Raw genomic sequence first — 16,006 nt, forward strand, 5'->3', positions numbered from 1 at the left:
CCACTGCCTCCCACCACCCACCACCCACCTCCCACCTCCCGCAAGATTGGAATAGTCCATCAACTGCCTCTCCCCCGCCTTTGTTTTTAAATGAGGAGGCAAAGAGAGAAAGAGGGGGAGGAGAAAGAGGGGGGAAGAGAAGGAGGTGTTGGATGGGGTTTCTCCTGTCTAGGTCCTCCTGCCTCAGCCTCCCAGGCAGCGGGGACCACAGATGCAGTGCCCAGTGAGCCCCACTCCTGGCTGAAACCAAACCCAGGCTTCCCATTGGGCCTTGGCCACCAAGCAGGGCGCTCTGGCTTGTGCCAACGCAGCCATCCCACTCAGTCTCCTTTCACTTTAGGAAGGTGCCCTCCCCGCCCCCGTATATCCAAAGCTGCTTCCTGTTCGTGTTTACCTCGTGAAACTATAATAGAACATGGACTTTGGTCATGTTTGAACAAAACGAGACCTTTGACCCCTTGCACAGACACACATAGGAATTCCACGGCCTGATGACACCCAGGCTAATGCACTTCTCTCTCACACGGCCCCACTGGTCATCTATCACGCGGTTCCAATGACCCAGGACAAGTGTCGCCATCCTGCGGCGAGGACCTCCATGTTGTCCTCACAATCCCTCACCCATTGGCCTCACGGTACAGCCAAAATGGGAAGCCGCGGAGGACACTAATTACAGATTCTTTGTGCTCACTTAATTTTTTTAATTAATTACAAATTTTATTGGCAGAGTGTGTGTGAGCTCGCCAGAGAGACAGCGATAGGGAGGGGATAGAGCCCGTCCCAGTAGGGCACAGTCATGTAATCCAAGCAGCCGAGTCAGAACCCATAATGCACAGTCGGCCTGCGGGATCCAGCCGCCTTAACGACCCTGCCACCGGCTGGCCCGACACCTTTTATTTGTCTTTATTTCTTTGCACCACTGTGAACCTAACTGGGAAGTAATGCAAAATCACTTAGAGGAATTTCATTATGGTAAATAATACCTTTGACTGTTTGTCTCAGCCATAGTATTTACATTTCTGAAAGACACAATTATTTTCTGAATCCATCCCTACCTAATGATCCGTGTGATGCTGAAAGGAACAGGAAAGGAGAGGTATTTTAATTAGACCATTTTGTTATTAATAGAGTGATAAAAAGAGGCCCAACATGATTTTAGATTACAGGCTGCCTGATAAACTAAGAGTATAGACCTTGCCCCGGAAAGAGCTTCAGAGCTCAGTGTCTCAGACTTGCCCAACTTACGTTACTTCGTGTGTACGTGGCACCCTTCACTGCGAGGCTGGGGCTGCACCTTGAACAGGATGGCTGTCCACAGCTGCGGGTAGAATGACAGGTGGATGTTGAAGTGAAGTTGCATCGTGTTGTCCTTTAAGTGCTGTGTCAGCTTTAGAACGAACTCCTCTCTCCTCCACCTCCCCAGCAATTCCAGGAACCCTGGGCCCAGGGCTTGAGGGGAACTGTCCAGTGGGGGTCAGGGTGAGAAATGCCACCGGGAAAAGAGCCATGCCCTTTGCTACAGCTTTAAAGAGAACAGCGCTTCGTGGGTCAGGTCGAATGCGATTGTTCTTCAAACCCAGCAAATATTTATTAAGCATCTACTTTTTAAAAAAGTTTCTGTATTTATTTCTTTCATCAGAAACAGAGAAGGATATAGACAGAAGCTCCCCACAGGGTCTTCACGCCGTGTGACCTACCCCCACCTCAGCCAGCTGGGTCAAGGGTACACTGGTGGATGCTCCACGGACATGGGGAGACCTCGGCCATGAACCCAGGACCTTCTCACATGGGTCCAGCTGCATTACCATTGTTCCACTGCCTCGTTCTGTTGAGTACCTGCTTTGTGTGAGTGTGTGTGTGTGTGTGTGTGCATGTGTGTGTGTGATGGCACATGTGCTTGCCAGAGACAGTCAGAGCAGAGAAAGTGGTAAAGCACCTCACCCCTACCCCCTTTCCCGGGGCAGATGGCCTTGCTGAAATCTCTTCTCCATTCTCTTCTCTGGACTTTGGGCACACACGCACACTTGCCCAGCACACACGCACACTTGCCCAGCTGCTGGGTTCAGGCTGGAACGCACATTGAGCCATGTGGGATCCAGCTGCTCCAACCCCCATGCCACCAGCTGGCCCTAAAACCACACACTTGAAGGGTTTAAGTAAGGATTTACATAGTACCTTTGACATACACGACTTTCTAGATAACGGAACATCATCTCTAAATAGGACTCTACAGTAATTTTTTTCTTTCTATCAGGACGACTAGAAGATCAATACATAATTAGATTTATAAAGGAAAAGCTGAAATCTATGCCTTGCAGGAATCAAGGTTACATTTTGGATGGATTCCCCAAGACCTATGATCAAGCAAAAGACTTGTTCAATCGTAAGTCTGAGTGTGTGTTTAGATAAGTTGGAACTTCAGTGTGCAGAGAGTCATCACTCAACTAAAAGGAAACAAAAAAGAGATTCTTCCTTTCTTCCTCATCTTAATGCATCTTTTATTAGGTGCATGGTCTTTTAAAATTGTTCATAAATTAATTTTATTCTGACACAAGCACTTGATGTGAGAGCTACCGTCTCAGCAGAATTGTAAGTTGTTGGCTGTAGGTACTGTGTTGTTTGGCACATCTCTAGAGCTATTCACCTCGCTGGGTTAAAGCTTTATGCTGAGGCTGGCAGGTGGCGTGGTGGTTAAGAGCACTGGACTCCCACATGACTGACCATGGTTCGAATCCCGGACCTGGCAGCTTGCTTTCTCACTTTCTCACCACCCCCACTCTCACTCTGTCTCTCCCTGGTCAAATTAAAATAAACAAACACGTAAATAAATAAATGAGATAATTAAAAAAAATACTCTATACCCACTGATTAGTAACTCTCCTTCCCCCCACACCCCAACCCTGAGCCCCTGGAAACCACCATTCCACTCTTTTACTCTACAAACTTGACTATTTGGGATACCTGTGTAAGTGCAATCATGCAGTGTGTGACTCTCTGTAACTGACTTATTTTAATGTTCTTAAGATTGATCCATGTTGTCACTAGGGCAGAAATTCCTTCTTTGTGTGTGTGTGTGTGGGGGGGAGTTGTTTTGTTTTCTTTTGCCATAGGGTGCATGTGCTCACCAGAGAGAGAGGCAGAAAGTGAGAAATTGCCTCCCAGAGGGGTTTGCCATGCCGCAATCCCTTCTCCATTCTCCTCGCATGCATATACTTGTGCCCAGTGTAATTTTCAAGCCATTGGGTCCAGGACTCAAACCACAGAGTCAGCCATGTGGGATTCAGCAGCTTAATGTTCACATTACCTGCAGACCCAGAAATTCCATTTTATGTATTTATGCTACATTTTCTTTATCCACTCATCCTTCAATGGACATTTAAGTTATGAAAATATTTCTAAAGTACGTGTTCTAATTATGGCTGACTGTCATTAGTGATCACTAGTTAAGGTGCTTTTTGCAGCAATCCACAGTAATATGTTAATGAATATGACAATATCTATTTTGTTTTATTAGAGGAAGATGAGGAGGAGGAGGAGGAAGTCAGAGGCAAAATGTTTCCCATTGATAAGTTAATTATCCCAGGTAAGTTTAAGGTATTACTCCAAGACCACATTTAAAGGAATGCCATTCAATATATCTTTCATCCTGAAACAATCTTTTTGGGTCTAATAAAGTAGATCTTTTTCTTTTTTTTAGGAAAATAATTTAAAACACAGTCACAAACTCGCAAACTAGTGAGTGCATTGGGGGTAAACATCAGAGATATTATGAACATTATGAAACGGGTAGAAGTCTTTGGGAGCAGATTCCTTTCCGTTGCTTCTCCCTGAAATGAAATGCAAGGTAGCAAACCTATCGACGGCTTTCCTTCTGAGTCAGTTGGTAAGAAGCCAAGGACAGGGGTACCGCAGATCATTCCCGGCTCTGCTGCTGGTGCTAGCAATGCAATCTCTTCTTTTCCAGAAGACATTTGCCATCCTGGAACAAAATTGGACAGGTAAAACACTTTTTGGTTCACTGTTAATTCCACAGCAGTGTTTTCTGTTTTTGTTTTTTCTTTTAGAGATTTTTGTTACAGGGCACCTGCACTTGCCAAAGAGACAGACAGAGATAGAAAGGGAGAAATAATCCCCCCGGGAGGTGGCCATACCACAACCCTTTCTTCTCCATTCTCCTCTCAGGATTTTGGACATGCACACACATGCACCCGGTGTGGGTTTCAAGTCGCCAGGTCCAGGACTCAAACTGTGGTCAACTACATGGGGGTCCAGTGATGTAACCATTACACCCTTTGTTGGCCCCAATTCCACAGCAGTTTAATCTATCATGTATTTACACAGAAATGTCAAGATGTACTCTTGAAAGCAAAACATAAACAACTTGTCCCACGCATCAAGATTTGTTGAGCACCAAACATGTATTTCTTCTGACCTTCCCAAGAGCTTTAATTTTTGTTGTTGAGCCAGCTGGTGGCATGGGACTGAGGCAGCTGGATCCCATATGCTGATTGCACAGTTCAAGACCTAGATCTGGCAGCTTGGAAAACATGCTGAGCATGTGTGTGCATGTCCAGAATCACAACAAGAAAGTGAAGAAGAGACTGTAGAGTGATTGTCCCCCATGAGGGGTGCTTTCTCTCTGTCTCTGTCTCTGTCTTAGTGAGTGTATGTACCCTCTGTCAAATTAAAAAATATACAGTTTTGTTGTTGGGCTGGCTCTGTGGCTTGGTGGTTAAGAGAGCCAGATACTACATGGCTGATTGTGTGGTTCAAGTCCCAGACCTAGTGGCTTAAGAAACAGACCAGGCACATGTGTGTGCATGCCCAAAATCCTGAAAGGAGGGAGAGATGGAAGAGAAGGGATTGCAGCATGACTGTTTCCCATGGGGTGTACTTATTCCTCTCCCTTTCTGTCTCTCTCTGGCCAGAATACACATCCTACAGGGGAAAAAAAAAAAGTTTTATTTTGAAATTAGTCCCATAGCCTAGTGGTTAAGAGAGCTGATTCCACATGTCTCACTGTGGTTCAAATCCCAGCCTGGGTGGCCTGAAAAACACTAGGCTCATGTGTATGCATGCCTGAAATACCAAGAGAAATGGAGAAGCAGGGACTGCAGAATCACCAAGTCCTGTTGGGGCAGGGGGTGCTTGCTCCTTCTCCCTCTGTCTCTCTGTCTCTCTCTGACCAATGCATGTGTTCTCTGGCAATTAAAAAACGTTTCTGTTGCTGTTACTGTTGTTAGCTGCCATGAGATGCAATCATAGGGAATTGTGGGTCATATGATCAATATAAGAACAGCTATTTCCTGCAACTTAATGCAATGTTATAACTATCAATAAAAAGGGCCTGATCACTGCTGTGAAGTCTTCAAGGGAGTCAGTTTGCAACTGTAATCATCTCCCCTACTTGGTGCAGGGATAGCATGCAGAGAAACATCTGGAAGCAGACATAACACCAGATAGTAGTCTTCCTAAGGGATAGGTTCTTATTGCTTGCCTGAAAACTCTGAAACCAATTGCAGAAACATGAAATGACAAAGGGGTACTGTCATTTTTTTAGTAAGGAAAAAAGCATATAAGCTTATTAACATTCATGTGTACATGAAGTCATACATGATGTATGAGACTCAAAGAAAGGTCAGATCATTGAAGTTTAGATAGCATTTTTAGTTACAGAAAGAAATGGTATTTCTGATGGGGAGGTTAAGGGCCGGAATGCTGAGTCTTAGTCTCTTGTGTGTTGCTGTACAGAATACCTGAGGTTAGGTAATTTATAAAGAACAGAAACTCATTTCTTACAGTTCTGGAGGCTAGGCTGTCCAAGATCAAGGGGCACATGGAGAAGGATGTGAGGACAAAAGAGCAAGAGCTGGAACCCACAGTCTCAAGGCTTTTTATAATTCATTCATTCTTTTCTTTTAAAGAATTATTTTTTTTATTTAATTTTTTTAATTGACCAGAAAGAGAGAAAAGGAAAGTGAGAGAGCAAGCTGCCAGGTTTGAATTACTATCAGCCATGTAGGAGTCCAGTGCCTAAACCACCAGGCCACCTGCCAGCCCCAGTGAATTCATTCTCGACAATGGAGTCCTCATGACCTAAACACTTCCCACCACTGGTGCACTGAGGATGAAGTTTCTAACATATGGTTTTTGGAAATACATTCAAACCATATCAGATGAGTTGTCTCACATATCTCACTAATTTAGGTATACACCCCAGAAAAAGTCAAAGAAGTAAGGTTGATTACTACAAATAACCAGGTCTGATTAAGCACTATAAATGGAAAGCCAGGTCCCACACGATTGACCGTGGTTCAAGTCCTGGGCCTGGTGGCTTGAAAAGTATGACAGGTATGTTTGCATGTGTGCCCAGAATCCTGACAGTCCCAGAGCTGGCGAAATGGAGGAAAGATGATGGCACATGACCACACCCCACAGGAGGGTGCTTTCCTCCCTGGCAGGCACATATACCCTCTGGCATTAAAACAAAAAATCGGATAAATAAGCAGGTCTGTCCAATCGGTAAGAGTTATCAAATACTCATTCATTGAAATATTAATTCATTACAAATGCCATGGTAAATCACGATGTTCTCTGTGAGGCCACTGGATAAAAGCCAGCGGATGATCAGTTCGTCATGTGACAGGCACTGCATGAGATACGAGCTCAGTGAACACCACCCTGTGAGGCGCAACTGCACCTTGGTTTACCTGCTCCAGAAGCTCAGGCTCGAACGTTGATCCAGGTGTACTTCTAGGGAAAATGGGAATGCTCAAATACCAACTCAGGGGTTCTCAATCACTGACTTCTAAAAACACAAGGACTAAAACCCACCCAGGGCCAGCCAGGGGCACGGTGGTTAAGATGGCTAGACCCCACAAAGTCAACTGCACAGTTTGAGTCCCAGAGCTGGTGAACTGAAGAACATACTGGGTGTGTGTGCATGCCCACTTGAAGTCCTGAAAAGAGAAATGGAGACAGAATTGTGGTAGGGCCATCCCCCATGGGGGTGCTTTCTTATTTTTCCCTTTGTCTCTCTTGGCAAGAAAATATGCCTTCTAGAAAAAAAAAAATTCCACAGGACAAGAAACACAAAGGTAAAGGTATGAATGAATCTCCCCATTTTTAAAATGAATGACTTAATCACAGTGCACTAGGCTGCTCTTCCTTTTGGACACTCTCCAAACATATCTAAGACACTCTATTCGGAGTGTTTAGTCTGTTCTTAGTCAATTACTCTTTCTAGAAATCGCTTTTATGTTTATCTTCCTGGGATAAATTGAAGCATTATCTCATTTGCACCTATGTGGTTTTAATCAGTGGAGATGTCTGAGTGATGGCATGAAGAGGTCAATGCCATTAACAAAAAGATTTACTTGCAGTTCCTGAGAGAAGGGGGCATGCTATACCATAGCAAGGTCACAGGGGAGCCAGAGAAAGGCAAGGCGGGGTCAGAGTGAACTGTGTGGGAGGGACTGATAAAGCCACAGCAGAGGCTGCTGGTTGGCTGGTACCTGGCCCTGGGATGGGAAGAGCAGGGAACATAGTGGCCTGGTGTGTGAGAGCTAGACAGAAGGGGCGGACAGCTTGCAGGTGGAAGGTGTGCTTCCAAATGAATTGTTTACTGGGGTTCAGAACTAGCCAGCTCTGGGAGGAGAGTCTCTCCCTAGGTCTATAAGGTCCCCCAAGATGTCAGAACATCAAGAGAGCAGACTCACAGAAGAAGGCTACCAGCTCACCTCCAGAGACCTGCCTGAGGTCCCTGGGCATGCACTTGCCCATGATCTGTATGGAACTGGGGGTGACCATGGTGTCCAGACCCTGTTAGGGGTACTGTCTTGCTCTCTCATGGAATAAATTAAAATAAACTTTTCAAAAGATCATAAGATACCAACATAATGATTAATCCAAGCATCCAGGCTTGATTTAAGTGATGAACGTGAATCCATGGTAACTCAGATTTAGGTGGCATTATGCTTGCTGATCATTCATCATATCTCACCACTGCTGTTCATCTCAGTTGAAGGAAACGGCCCTTTTTTTAAAGAGATTTTTGTTATAGGGTACGTACACTTGCCAGAGAGATAGAGACTCTGCCACCTGCTGGCTCCGAAGGAAACAAGTTTTTGGGTTGTTTTTGTTTTTTGAGAGTTTTTTGCTTATAGAATGCATGTACTCACTGGGGAGACAGAGAGAGAGAGAAAGAGAGAGAGAGAGAGAGAATGGGAAATCACCTCCCTCCCCCTGCAGGGTGCTGGTCACACTGCAATCCCTTCTTCTCCATTCTCCTCTCGGGATTTTGGGCATGCACGCACACATGCCCAACTGATTTGTAAGCTGCCAGGCCCAGGACTCAAACCATGGTTGACTATGTGGGAGTCCAGTGACATAACCATTATACCATCTGCTGGTCTAAGGTTGTACCTGATAAATATGAAAAAATTGTTAAGACAGTTTAACAATTTAATTTGGATTTTCATGTGATTCCAGTAACAACCTTGTTATATACAATCTTACCAAGCAGAAATCTATTATTTGCTGTCCAGAGTTAGTCAGGAAACAGTAGATGTTCTAAATAGTTATCTCGAGATAATGAAAATCCTGAAATTCTCTCTCAATCATAGAGAAAGGAAATGTTTTTTTTGGTAATTTTGTGATAGAGTATGTGTGCTCTTCAGAGACAGAGAGAGAGAGGGAAGGAGAAGGAAAGTGAGAAACCACCCTCCAAGGGAGACGGCCATGCCACAATCCCTTCTTTCCCATTCTCCCGTCAGGATTTTGGGCGCACCACATGCTGGTCCCTCGTCTGGCCCTTTTGTGTGCTCTTGAGGGTAGTGAGCTATCTGTGAGGCATCTGGCCAACAAATGATCTGGGCACTAGTGTACTGTGGGCCTGTTATTGAGAAAGCCTGAACATGAATATTTAAAGCAACTCTTGGGCCAGCACGGGGCGTAGTGGTTATGTCACTGGACTCCCACATGGCTGACTTTGGTTCAAGTTGGGGACTCGGTGGCTGGAAACTCACACCAGGCATGTGTGTGTGTGTGTGTGTGTATGTCTGTGTGTGTGTGCCCAAGATCCCAGAAGGAGAATGGAGGAGAAAGAATCACAGCGTGGCCATCCCCCCTAGGGGGGGATTTCTCACTTTCCCTCTCACTTACTCTGTCTCTCTCTCTCTCTCAAGCAAGGGAGGGCCCATACCTTAAAGCAAAGCAAAGCAAACAAAAACAAAAACAAACCTCTAAAAAAATAGCAATTCTCCTTGGAAACCTTGCTTCACTGATTGGCACCTTAGTCTTTCATTCGCTTGACAAATAGCTAATGAATTTGAACTCGAAGCTGGAGACACAGTCGCTTTCAGAGTTTAAAAGAACATCATAGGTGGGTGGAATGATCACCGTCATTAACACGACCGTGGGTTGGACGTCTGATGACCGCTGACCAGGCCGCGTGGACCAGAGGTTTCATAGCCAGTGGTCTGAAGTGAGGAGTTGGAGTCACAGGCACTAGAATCCCAGGGCATCCCCCTCTTTATTCATTTCCTCAGCCAGCCGTCAAAGCATTGGCTCTCAGGGAGCTACGATAAATGTGCTGGAGGAGCGGCAAGGTTCGAGCTGACAAGAAGCTGAGAGCGCAGGTGACCAGGGACTAGCTGTTTGCCATTTCTGCTGCTCTTTCTAAAAGGAACATAGAAAAGGGAGGAGAAAGGGGGGACGGGAGGAAAAATGACAGATCCCACAAAATCCTGACCAGGTGGCTCTCATAGGGTGATCTCTGGAAATGTGATTGTAAGTATTTGTTCTCCATGAGAGGCAGCAGAAAGGCTAATTTGACAGGCCATCAGTGGCACCCCCCAGGTTCCAGGTAGCACCCAGCGGTCAGGTCAGCCCCAGCCCACCCGTTCACTGGCGCCTGCAAGTGAGCCCTCTCCAGAGCCTGTCCTTCTCCCCAGAATTCGTTTGCTCGCTGGACGCCTCGGACGAGTTTCTGAAGGAGCGAGTGATGAACCTTCCTGAGAGCCTCGTGGCAGGGACCCACTACAGCCAGGACCGATTCCTCCGGGCCCTGAGCAACTACCGGGACAACAATACAGAAGACGAGACTGTCTTCAACTATTTTGATGAAATCGAAATTCACCCAATCCTCATTGGTATGAAATCAACTCCGGGGCAGTGTGACTGCTGAGAGCCAGGCCTGCGAACCCCCCAGACAGAGAGCTAGTCTTGGGGGACCACTTCACTCAGGCATTTCATGGCAGCATGGCATTGTCATTATATGAAAACACACAGAGATACTATGAAGTCAAAGGACAAACTGGTTTTTTTGTTTTAATTTTTTTTAAAAAAGAATTATTTATTAGGACCAGCAGTTGGTCTAATGGCTATGTTGCTGGACTCCCATGTACTCAAACACGGTTCGAGTCCCGGACCTGGTGGCTTAAACTCACACCGGGTGCGTGTGTGTGCATGCTCAAGATCCCGAGAGGAGAATGGAGGAGAAGGGATTGCGGCATGGCCATCCCCCTAGGGGGTGATTTCTCGCTTTCTCTCTCTCTCTGTCTTTCTGGTGAGTGCATGCGCCCTATAGCAAAAACCTCTCCATAATTAAGTAAGTAAATAAATAAACAAATAAATGTTTTAAAAAAGCCAGTTTGGGGGCCAGCAGCCCACATGAACAACCACTGTTCGAGTCCTGGACCTGGTGGCTTGCTTTCTCACTTTATCTGGTCAAATTAAAATAAATGCATGAATAAATAAAAATTAAATAAATAATACTTTTTTTTCCTTTGGTGAGGTTTTTACTATAGGGCACGTGCACTCACCAGAAAGATAGAAACAAAGAGACAGAAAGCGAGAAATCACCACCCCAGGAGGGATGGCCATGCCACAACCCCTTCTCCTCCATTCTCCTTTCAGATCTTGGGCATGCACATATTATGCCAATTGCTGGGCCCTAAAAACTGCGCTCACCAGAGAGACAGAGAAAGACAGAGAGAAGGAAAGTGAGAAGTCACCCGTCCCCTGTGGGGGACGGCCACGCTACGATCCCTCTTCTCCATTCTCCTCTCGAGATTTTGGGCATACATGCATGACACTCATTGTGATTTTCAAGCTGCTGGACCCAGGACTCACACCACTGGAACTCGGCCATGTGGGAGTCTAGCATCTTAACCATCACACCACCTAGGGGCCCCAAACTGACTTTTTTGGGGGTATATTTTTCAAAGGGCATTTCAAAAATGTGTTTGCTTCGGGCTGTTTCAGGCCATTCTCCCAGGTTCCTTGGGGGCAACACTCTATCCCCATTGCATTGCTGAACACTGGCTCTTCGAAGGCCACCTCCTGGCCTTTATACCGGCCGGCTCAGCACCACAGTGACCCAGAAAAGCAAATGACTGCATTGCATTCAGTGCTGGAACTCAAAGCTCAGCACACAACAGCACTCGGTGGATGTGATCGCACACCAGCCTCACCGTTACCCTTAGCAGTTCTGGCTCAAGTCTCAACTTCCAGAGCTATTTCTACTCCCCTTCCCCCAGTGAGCCCTGCACTTTCTGGGTTTCTGAACTTAGTACTCCTTCTCTGGGTTTAGCGAGCAACAACCCGCTTCCTGACTGGTGGACACTTACTGGCTAAACTGATCCTTGGGCCTTGCAGGGCCTCTCTCCCCACGGCAGCCAGGTGGGACAGCATCTGGGCCCTGGGGAACCGGGATGCTTACTTACGGGATAGTGTTCATGAGAGGCAGGCCAGCTGATTCTATTAGGTCGCTGGGAAAGTCATGATGCATTTTTGCATAGAAAAACAGAAAACTATGCCATGACTTTTCCAACAACCCAATAGTTCTGCCTCTGCCCTGGTTTTCTATTCATTTTGTCTTTTTGGAGAGAGAGACTTTTGCTATAGGGCACATGCGGTTGCTGGAGAGATAGACACAGAGAGAGAAAGTGAGACCTCACCTCCCAGGGGGGATGGCCACATTGTAGTCCCTTCTCCTCCATTTTCCTCTTGGGATTTTGGGCACACGCACATGTACCTGGCATGAATGTCAAGCTCCCAGGTCTGGTGCTCGAACTGTAGTTGATCACGTGGGAGTCCGGTGCCTTAACCACTACATCACTTGGCCCTCTTTCTCAGTTTCTTCATTTATGAAATAGGAAAATATCAGGCTTTGGATTTCTGGTAGAGATAAGAGATAGCAAGTGTCTGGTACATTGAAGAAGTGGGAATTGCTACTGATGTGCAGGTGTGGAACCTGTGCTATTAATAGGTGTAGTAATAGTTTGTCATTCTGTAAATGCTTTTTCGCTTTGCATCCTCAGCAGTGATTGGGGCTGACTTTTATCTGAATGTGTTCCTGCATGTCAGACACATTTGATATGAAAAGCTAAGGACTCCACAGCTGCTGATACAGAAATTAGGGGCTGGGTCCATTGTCTAGTGGTTAAGATTCCATGTGGTGTGGTGGGGGACCAGCAGTTAGTGTAATGGCTATGTTGCTGGACTCCCATGTAGTCAGCTGCGGTTCAAGTCCCGGACCCAGTGGCTTAAACTCACGCCTGTGTATGTGTGCCCAAGATCCCAAGAGGAGAATAGAGGAGAAGGGATTACAGTGTGGCCATCTCCCCGATTTCTCGCTTTCTGCCTCTCTGTCTCTTTGTCTTCCTGGCAAGCACATGCGCCCTAAAGCTTTTCCTCTCCAAAAAAAAAAAAAAAAAAAAAAAGATTCCACATGGCGGATCATGGTTTGAATTCCAGCCCTGGAGGTTTGAACATGTCAGATGTGGGACCAGCAGATGGCATGATGGTTACATAGTGGTTAAGGCAGCTGAATCTCACATAGTTGACCTTGCAGTTCAGGTCCTGGACCTGGTGGCTTTAAAAACACACTAGGTACATGTGCATGCGTGCCCAAAATCCTGCTTGATATTTGAAAGAGATTATAAGTGTGAGCTCTTTGTAAAACATTCTTGGACTGGCCCTGTAGTCTAGTAGTTAAAGGCGACGAATCTCACATTGCTGGTCGTGTTTCAAATTCTGGCTCCATAGGCTTGAAAAAAGATGCTGGGTGTATATACATGGGTGTCCCAAATCCCAACAGGATGGAGAGATGGGGAAGGGACTGTTGCATGGCCATGTCTCACCAGGGGTCCTTTCTCTCTCTCTGACTTTCTATGGTGACCACATGTGCCCTCCTGGCAATTAAAAAAAAAGAAAAAAGGAAAAAGAAGTTATGTGTGCTCATGAGAGAGCGAGCAAGAGAGTAAGAAATCACCCCCACATGGGGAATGGCCACATCCCAATCCCTTCTCCATTTTTCCCCGCCTTCAGGATTTTGGGGCATGCACACATATGTACCTAGTGTCTTTTAAAAGCCAGGTCCAGGACTTGAACTGCACAGTTAGCTATGTGAGATCAAGCTGCCTTAACCATCAGGTCATGGGATGGCCTGCCTTCGGCAATTAAAAAAAATTTATGAAAATTAGTTTACACTATGTAATTAGAGCATTAGGAAAGAATGGTGAACAAATTTCAGAAAATTTGTGATTGCTATCTTCTCAGTAAAGCCCAAAATATAATTTATAGAAAGAACAGGAGAGGGACCAGCAGTTATTGTAATGGCTATGTTGCTGGACTCCCACGTAGTCGACCGCGGTTTGCATCCGGACCTGGGGGGTTAAAACTCATACCCGGCGCGTGTGCGTGCGTGCCCAAGATCCCGAGAGGAGAATGGAGGAGAAGAGATTGCGGTGTGGCCATCCCCCCTGGAGCGTGATTTCTCCCTTTACGCGCCCCATAAGAAAAAATTCTCAAAAAAAAAAAAAAAAAAAAAAAAAAAAAAGAAAGAAAAGAAAAGAAAAAAAGAGAGAACAGGAGAGGAACCAGCAGATGGTGTAATGGTTATGTTGCTGGACTCCCATGTAGTTGACTGTGGTTCGAGTCCCAAACCCTGTGGCTTAAAACTCATGCTTAGTGAGATCAAGGTTGTAATTACTCAGAGGAATTGGGAAGAAATACATAGAAGTTTATTATTTTGTCCATGGAACAAAGAAAGGACGGTACTCCCAACAGGGTTTCCACGCCACAGTCCAGAATCAGGGTGTGCTGTGAACTCGGGATGTAAAAGGAGGCCAGAGATGCAAACCTGTGACCTCCTCACAAGGCCTCAGGTCCCGGAGCATGCTGTTACTCCGGTACACTGCAACTGGCTGAGAAATATGTTCAAATAGCAGCGGTCAGGCCATGAAGAGGCTGCAGCCATGACTTTGTTTGGAGTTTTTAGCTTTGTTTTGTTTTGTTTTATTTATATATTTTTTAGACAGAGTCTTGCTGTTTTGGATTGTCCTGCTTTAGCCTCCTGAGCAGCTGGAACCACAGGCATTGTTTTGCTCTGAAGTGCTTGCTTCTGCTCACCGACTAGTGTGCTGGCCCTGTTCCTCTCTTCCCATGTTAGAACCCCACGGGGTGGGACCCGCAGTTGGCGTAATGGCTACGTGGCTGGACTCCCATGTAGTCAACAGTGGTTTGAATCCCGGGCCCGGTGGCTCAAATTCACACCAGGCGCATGTGCGTGCATGCCCAAAATTCCGAGAGAATGGAGAAGAAGGGATTGCGGCATGGCCATTTCCCCGGGATGGGGGGGGGAGGTGATTTCTTGCTTTCTGTCTCTGTCTTTCTGGTGAGCGCACATGCCCCATAGCAAAAACCTCTCCAAAAAACAAGCAAACAAACAAAAAAACCACCGGGCTTTGAGTCTAGGTCAAGGTCATACCAACACAGGGTGGGCACAGCAGTGGCTGTGGATAGGGGCAGGGCAAGCAGGCATCCAGAGGAGGGCCCGACCAGGCTCAGTGTCGAAGTGCCCTGTACACTGTACATTGTGCCCTGCAGACACCTTGTGTGCATGCCCACAAGAGTGCTGTAGCACGTGCTGCTCCGGACTCGTGGGGAGCTCACTGTTTACCAACAAGATCTTTTTTTTTTTTGGGGGGAGAGATTTTCACTGTAGGGCGCGTGCGCTTGCCAGACAGACAGAGAGAGACATAGAGACAGAAAGCGAGAAATCACCCCCCAGGGGGGATGGTCACGCCGCAATCCCTTCTCCTCCATTCTCCTCTCGGGATCTTGGGCACGCACGCACACGCGCCCGGCGTGAGTTTTAAGCCACCGGGTCCGGGACACGAACCGAGGTCGACTACGTGGGAGTCCAGCGACATAGCCATTACGCTAACTGCTGGTTCCCAAGATCTATTTTTCTTCTTCTCTTTGGTCTTCATATTAACATTAGGCAGGTATTCTGGAGTTTGGACTTCTTCCTATTCAAGTAGATGAACTGAGATAGTTAGTGTTTTATGAACTGAAAACATATCTCAGAAGCACTGATTCTCAGAAACAGAAAACAGAAGGAACCTTGAGGTCACCCTGCCTGGCTTCCAGCAGGTTCAGAACTTTCCTCTTTGGGAACTCTGAAGGAAGTGTCTCAGTCCTTGCTCGAATCCTTCCAGGGATGGAGCACTCATTACTTTTCAGGTGACCCATTCCCTCATGCATCCATTCAAATCAGTGCTCATTAGCACTCACAGACCCAACCGAACACGACCCCACACCTTCCTCCCATGACTCTCAGACTCCGGACTGTGGGACACCATTCTGGGAACTAGAAAAGGAAGGCTCAAGGTGATTTACATAATCTACTATCACAAGTTTACAGTGATAAAGAACTTTCCTGGGACCAACAGGTGACATAATGGTTACATCACTGGACTCCCACGTGGTCAACCGCAGTTCAAGTCCCAGACCCTGCAGCTTAAACTCATGCCAGGCACATATGCGTGCATGCCAAAAATCCCAAGAGGAGAACAGAGGAGAAAGGATTATGGTGTGGCCATCCCTCCTTGGGGAGGGGGTGATTTCTTGCTTTCTGTTTCTCTGCACTCTCTGTCTCTCTGGCAAGTACACATGCCCTATAGCAATAGCAAAGACTCTCTCTCTTAAAAAAAAAAAA

At 46.4% G+C, this 16,006-nt stretch overlaps 1 protein-coding gene and 1 long non-coding RNA gene across 2 annotated transcripts in view; one reads left to right on the top strand and one right to left on the bottom strand.

Moving 5' to 3' along the window:
• The window catches only part of LOC114009930 (uncharacterized), an 18,035-nt gene extending 16,461 nt beyond the window's left edge, over positions 1–1,574 (bottom strand). The window contains exon 1 of the long non-coding RNA XR_003551329.1: positions 1,246–1,574. This is a non-coding gene — a long non-coding RNA (uncharacterized LOC114009930). The remainder of the gene's footprint in view (positions 1–1,245) is intronic.
• Positions 1–16,006, top strand: part of AK7 (adenylate kinase 7) — a 77,778-nt gene that overhangs the window by 49,516 nt on the left and 12,256 nt on the right. Inside the window, exons 13-15 of the mRNA XM_006159967.2 lie at positions 2,255–2,383; positions 3,515–3,583; positions 9,954–10,151. Coding sequence (XP_006160029.1) covers positions 2,255–2,383; positions 3,515–3,583; positions 9,954–10,151 — 396 coding nt within the window. The remainder of the gene's footprint in view (positions 1–2,254; positions 2,384–3,514; positions 3,584–9,953; positions 10,152–16,006) is intronic.

Source organism: Tupaia chinensis, unplaced genomic scaffold (genome assembly GCF_000334495.1).
Source record: "Tupaia chinensis unplaced genomic scaffold, TupChi_1.0 Scaffold000671_1, whole genome shotgun sequence".
NCBI lineage: Eukaryota > Metazoa > Chordata > Mammalia > Scandentia > Tupaiidae > Tupaia > Tupaia belangeri.